The 6,873-nt window shown below is 42.2% G+C and overlaps 1 protein-coding gene across 1 annotated transcript in view; it reads left to right on the plus strand.

Annotated features, from left to right (window-relative positions):
- The window catches only part of tnrc6b (trinucleotide repeat containing adaptor 6B), a 21,746-nt gene extending 17,239 nt beyond the window's left edge, over nucleotides 1-4,507 (plus strand). Inside the window, 4 exon segments of the mRNA XM_035669935.1 lie at nucleotides 397-600; nucleotides 925-992; nucleotides 1,227-1,366; nucleotides 1,947-4,507. Of these exon segments, the coding sequence (XP_035525828.1) occupies nucleotides 397-600; nucleotides 925-992; nucleotides 1,227-1,366; nucleotides 1,947-2,514 (980 nt within the window). The 3' untranslated portion in view covers nucleotides 2,515-4,507.
- Nucleotides 4,508-6,873: the final 2,366 nt, after the last annotated feature.

Genomic DNA, 6,873 nt, shown 5'->3' on the forward strand with positions numbered 1-6,873 from the left:
TTTTTTTTTTTTTTTTTTACGTACATTGTTCAGTATCGGACCAATAGTTAATATAAGATCGGCGCATCCCTAAATTTCACTACGATGACTTGGCTTGGTTAAACCTGGGTCGCATTCGCCATCTACAAAATGGGCTTCAACAAGCTGGAGAATTGTAATGCTGGAAAAGTGTATGTCTCATGCAGTATTACATTTTTATGTTATTTTAATCATCAAACTAGAAAGCCACTGTAGATATAGAGAGTCTGTCAAGAGTAAGGCTCAACGGCTTTTCCTTCAGGCATAAGGTGAGCTGTGTTGACCTTTGTCATAACCACTAAGTCACTGATTGCTAGATGTTGGTATGATAGTATACAACCCCTCCAGACCCTCATTCATATTCCTGTTACCCTACAGCAAAGTACACAGACTACAAGACCAGCTGGCCCCCCGAGCCCATCGGACACAAGTCCTGGAAAGCCAGCCGTGGCAGCAGCCAGTCTCAGCTGTCCCGCCCACCTCCAGGACTAGCCAGTCAAAAGCAGCCATCACCTTCGCCTTGGACTGGAGGAGCCCCTCGATTGGCCAGCCGGGGCTGGGGCAGTGGCTCGAGCACTACTGGTAATGCCCCAATGCAGTTTCCATGTTGTTTTGGTTACAAGGCTGTCTCTTTTCGTCATTCAGGCACATTACTTGCTGAAATATTCAGCTGATTTAAATGTACATGGGAGATAAAACAACTGGCTCTGATTGCTGGGATACAACAGAGTGCTCTTTTGAGCTAAAGAGTCCATTTATATTTGATTTGGAAAAGCAGCAGGGAAAGTTATTCATCATTTATTACATTTGAAAAGTCAGGGAGAAAAACAGAGTGGGATTGTGTTTACAGGGAATGTGGAAAACTCTCTCAGGTTTTTTTTTTTCCTGTTTGCTCTCTTTCTGCAGGCTCGACCTGGAGTGATGGCAGTTCTCGAGAAAGCTGCTGGTTGGTGCTCAGCAACCTCACACCACAGGTAAATACATGGACACATTTTACAAAAACTAAGTAGATTTTTTAGTTTTGGTTGTTTTGATGTTCTTGGGAAGAACAAGTCAGTCTGGCTTGTTTACTCTCACTGCATGGGTGCACTAAGCATAAACAGGCACATCAACATAATTCCACATGGAAACACTGCTCTGAATTTCATTCCTCAACCCATCACTCTTCCATTTGAGTTCACCATCGACCATCTTGTATATTCCTGCAGATTGATGGCTCCACTCTGAGGACCATCTGCATGCAGCATGGCCCTCTGCTGACCTTTCACCTTGGCCTGACCCAGGGCACCGCTCTGATTCGCTACGGCTCCAAACAGGAGGCAGCCAAGGCCCAGAGTGCACTCCACATGTAAGACTCAATCTGTTGTTTTGATAACATCTTTATAGTGTCACTGTAATGTCTGTATGCTTACTGAAACCAGTAGTCACATAGCTTAGCTTAGCGTAAGGGAGGCGGGATGGCTATCCTGGTTCTGTCCTTACAGGCAACAAAACCTGCATCTCTACCTACTAACAGCACTAAAGCTCACAAATTAAAATCTCATCATATCATATATATTAAAATCATCTCATTTGTAATTATTATTAATCTGTACGAAAACTGACAACAATTTGCTGTTTTATTTGTGCCAGTCTCTCCAAGTTGCCAAGCAACCAGGAGTGTCTCATGGAAGTTACTGGTCCAGGCCAGGAAACACTCGCCCTGTAAAACCATAAAATGCTTTTGTACACTCTGGTGTTTCTACGGATCAAACAAACAAGATATAACATGTTAATTATTGAGCTTTAGGTGTGCTGGTTGACAACGTAATTAAAGTTTAAGTAAAAGTTTTACAGTATAATTCATTAAGAAGGTGGGGGGGGGGGTTAAAAACTGTTTAAAAACATTATTTTTACAGTGCCTTTTCTTTCTTTTTTTTTTTTACCAGGTGCGTTCTGGGTAACACTACCATCTTGGCAGAGTTCGTGAGCGAGGACGATGTGACTCGCTACATTGCACATTCCCAGGCAGGAGGAGCAGGGAGCGGAGGAACCACAGCCGGCTCTGCAGGCTCTGGGCCTACGGCATCCTCCGCAGTTGGGGCTAACGGTAACGGTGGTAGCTGCGACAGAAGTGGAGCAGGAGGCAGCAGCGGGGGAGCAGGAGTAGAAGGAGGTTCCACAGTTGGAGGAGCAGGAAATGGAGGAGCCGGGCATTCCAGCTCTGGGTGGCAGAGTCTGGACAGCACAGGCAGCTCATCGGACCAGTCTGTCACCCAGGGGCCCGGGCTGGGCATCTTCGCCCAGTGGAGCAGCAATGGGACTGGGGTGGGTGGGGCTGGAGGTGTGGAGGCTGGAAGGCAGGGTCTGTGGGGTGGAATGGGTGGGATGAGCGGGGTGGGGTACCCCAGCAGTAGCCTCTGGGGTTCCCCAGCTCTTGAGGATCGTCACCAGATGGGCAGCCCTGCCTCACTGCTGCCAGGGGACCTGCTGGGCGGCGGGGCGGACTCCATCTGAGGGGCCGACTGACACACATACACACATATTTTACACCCAAGTTGTAATACATATGTCACACTCTGTATTTATTTACACGTAGAGATGACATTAATTAAAGCTACACTGGTCACTCAACAAGCATACTACACACAGGCTACATGCAGTACATGCACACATTATTTTCACACATACACATTAAGCCGCTTAACTTTAAATGAAGACAACAGTAAAACTTGAACCGGGGGAAAAAGGTGAAATCCATTAAACTCTTAGGACTCAACTGGATAGCTCTTTGTCTTTTTACTCCAAATCCCACCATCTGCATTCAGAGACCCGATCACTCAGGCATGCACTGTAGACAGGCTCAGCCAGAGTCGTACATGTCAACAAGTTTAGCTATTGCTGTTTTTAGTGTGCCACAAATTTTTTTTTCCTTTTGTATTACTATTTAATGGTCGAATCTCAAAATTCAGACTTGCAGACTGAGCCCTCGTAGACCTGCCTGGCGTACTTCAGAGTTCTCATGTTTGGAAGCTTGAGAGTGGGGAAGGATCTGGAGTTTGTAGAAATTTTGGGACAGCGCCACACTACTGAGTCATATGGACGATCAGCAACCTTTGAGGTCTGGAAAAGGAGAGCGTTTTTAGTAGGTACCGACACCTCTACCTTGGTGGAAATATGCCATCAACATGGGACCCAGGGTAAAAAAAAAAAATCAAAACAAAAACAACATTAGCCAAACTTGCACTATATGCCTCTGGGTTTGTTGTTGATACATCCTCCACAAATCCCTCCATTTTTGAAACAGAGCTACAACACAACAACTACACAGACCTTACAGGACGACTAAGTGTTACAACAGCAGTGGCCTTGGCTAACACCCAGCGGCCGCCCGCCCGCCATGTCAGCAGCATCACACCTTCTCATCAGTTACACACTGCTCTTATATTTGACAAGCAAAATTGTAACTCCTTGTTGATGTACGTTGGTTGTTTATCTATTTTTTTTTTTTTTTTTTTCTGTTTTAAAAGAAAAGAGAAACGTGTGAAACTTTGTGGAAATCCAGAGATGTCCTTTTTTTTTTTTGCCCTTCAAACACTGACCTCGCTATTGTATTTTTTCTTACTCGAGAAATCAAGTTGGTTATTATATATTGTCATGATGTTAATGATGAATATGATCACTTATTTACTCGCTGTTCAAGGTGCCCTCCTGCCTGCCTGTGTGTGCATGAAAGGAGTGATGACAGTATGACCGAATGGAGGAGGATGTGATGAAGATAATAATGATGACGACGATATCGGGAGTGTCTGTGTTATTGCTACAATGTTGAATGTTTCTTTCTTTCTTGTCCATGAGAGATTCATGAGAAACCTTTTGTGTGGGTGTGTGTGGGTGGGTGTGTGTGTGTGTGCGAGTGTTTGTTTGGGTGTGTGTGTATGTGTGTGTGTGTGTGTGCTTGCTTTTGAACACTTATCTGCTCCAGTCAGGGAAGTGAATAGATATTAATCTGACATCTTGCATTTGAGGGAGTTTGTGTGTGTGTGTGTGTGTGGATGTGTACACGTTTGCGTGCTTGACTGTGGATATTGTGATAGCTAAAAAGTTCAAAAACATTGGCACTATTGCATATGTCTCTTAAGTTGTGTTTTTTAGCAGCATTTTGTTCCTGTTTGTATTTTTTTTTTTTTTTTTTCTGCCAAATGCAATAAGAGAATATTTAGTTTTTAAGACGAAGCAACCAACTGAAGGCATTTCTATCAAAAATGCCAAATCCTACCATACCAAGCTGAGCTGGAACAGTGTTTTACAGACACGTTAAAGACATTACCTGTTATATTTTACTGTTTTTTGTTTCTTTTTTGTTATTATGTACCAATTTAAATTAAGTCAGTCTTTATTATCACTCCTGTTCAGGATGTTTTCGTTTATTTCAGATGTTACAAAAAGGAGAGGAAATTAATTTAAAGCGGAAAAGAACAAGATAATAAAGGTTGAATTGAAGTCTGCAGTGGTTTGTTGTTTGATTTGTGTGACCGAGTCGTTAACAGTTGACCGATAAGACGTCAAGAATTCACAGCACATTTTCCTTTGCTTGTTTCAGGTTAAATGCCAACCATCTTATGAATTCACATGATGTTCCTGTGCATTGGGACTGTGAAGTCAATAGGACCGTCTAGCGATGTCTCATACGCAGTGAATGGAGCAGTGACTCGGTTGATTTGCGGTGTATTTCTCGCACCCAAAGAGATTCAGAATCTCTCCCGTATTGGTTTGAAGTGCTAGAAAAGTTCATTTTAAGGTGAAGGCCACAGTTCCTCTGATTCTGGAGCAGCTGCTAATATTTTATGAAGTGAAGTGATTATAATGCAGAAAATAACCTCTCAAGTTCCAGGTTTCCCTCTCATATACAGCTGGAGGAAAGATTAATCTAAGTCCACAAACACTGACTGAATTTTAATCAATTGTGATTCAAGCCCATAACCTTAACCAGCTGGGCTGATGGTTGATATTTTCTGTTTTCTCTGAGAATTTGTAAAAATTTGAAAACTTTGTGCATGTAAAGTGGAAAAACACAAATAACCCAAATGAAAACCAACTGTAACTGTCATACACTGTAGTTTATGGTGTTTGTATATTGTTTTATAGGTGTTTTTTTTTAAATAATGGTTTATTTATCAAATAGAAAATACTCATGCGCACCATAGTTGTGTTTTCTTCAATATTTTGTTCCATAAATCATTTTCTGAGCTGTGCAGCGACAGGAGTTCTTACTGTAAACTGGTGAGGAAAACACAAGATGGAAATTCCTATTGACAATCTGTTCGAATATACAGGGAAAATATATTTTCTGGAGAATATTTTATGACAAGTTAAGCTAACTGTTAAGCTTGGAAAGCTGTTTTTTGGTTGTACAGCAGGTTGCTGACATTTAACCTGCATTAGCCTTCTCGTATCTTTGCAGGAATAATAAATGTTGGGAATAATGTCTTTAAGCGCTACCTTTTACTAACAGATATAGCAGCAGGTTTAAGTCGAAAAGATGTTTTGTACAAGTTTAGCTAATGAAGGTTCCACTATGGCTCCTCCATTGTTAAGAGAGTGTAATAAATTACTACATAAGCGCAACTTCCACACACTTTTTTTAGCTTATTCCACATATTTTAAAAGAAACTCCTCGCTGTGTTACTGAAAATGCTTAATTGAGTCATCCACATTAAGAAACATGATAACTTTGTATCAGTAGTTTTGGGGTCACAGTTGAATAATACATGAAGTCTGCAAAGTCCCCCTCCACTCATAAATATGTGTTTCTTCTTCTTCCTACAGTTGGATGTTTGAGCTTCACTGTGCAGAATGATGTCTGTGACAAGTTTGACACTAGAAGGATGTTTTTATGTTCATCTGCTGCAAGTGGAAAGTTTCTCTGTGCTCACTGAACATCAGATTCAAGGGGCATTTATATATTTATTTTTAAGAGCATGATTAGTGACCTCACAAATAGTTTGTCCTATTCTGGTCCCCTATGCAACTTACACAGTGATGTAGAAACATGAAGCCTCTGGTGCACATACATACACCGAGAATGGACTTTACAGTGAAGTAGAAGACATCCGAGAAGAAGTAGATGCATTTTTAACGATTTTAATGTGGAAATTATACTTAAAACATACCAGACACACATTATTGTTCCAAGCTGACTATTTATATATGTCTTAAAACATGTCTGGAGGGAATCTTCAACATATATATCACATAATTGTCAAATAGAAAACAAGACATTTGTAGGAACAACCACTAGAGGGTGTTGACACTTCTCCCAGACACAGGTAGCCTATATTCACGCTATGCATCCTATATGAGAACAAGCATACACAGAGCACCGAGCCACCCATGCTATCACCCCCTCATTGTTCTACATTACACTCATTAATTCAATTGAGAGTGGGTGTATTGGTGTGAATGCATGCAGCAGCTCGGAGCGAGGGGCGTCAGTGCTGGGTGCGCTTCATTCATGCCTGCAAAAAGCAGCAGCAGCAGCAGCACCCCCAAGTACTCCCTGCTCCTTCCCCCCACCCCCAAGAAAAAATACAGCAGATCCGATTCCGGACAGGAGCCCCCTGCGACTCTGGATCCTCACTGTCACGGATTTCTTTTTTTTTTTTTAAAATTGAGGTTGGTGAAAAACGGGCGGAACCAGACACTGATGGTCCTTCTCTCTGTCTTCTGTGGCATTCTCCTTCTTCTCTCTCTCTCTCTCTCTCTCTCTCCCCCCCACCTCACACACCAGCCCTCTCTCAGTTTTAACCACCATTGACAATATCAATGATGTCATCCACAGACTTGAAGAATGCCCGGATTGGGGTCTTAAAGCGC

This window comes from Morone saxatilis, unplaced genomic scaffold (genome assembly GCF_004916995.1).
Source record: "Morone saxatilis isolate NCDOM2014 unplaced genomic scaffold, NCSU_SB_2.0 Contig1, whole genome shotgun sequence".
Lineage (NCBI taxonomy): Eukaryota > Metazoa > Chordata > Actinopteri > Moronidae > Morone > Morone saxatilis.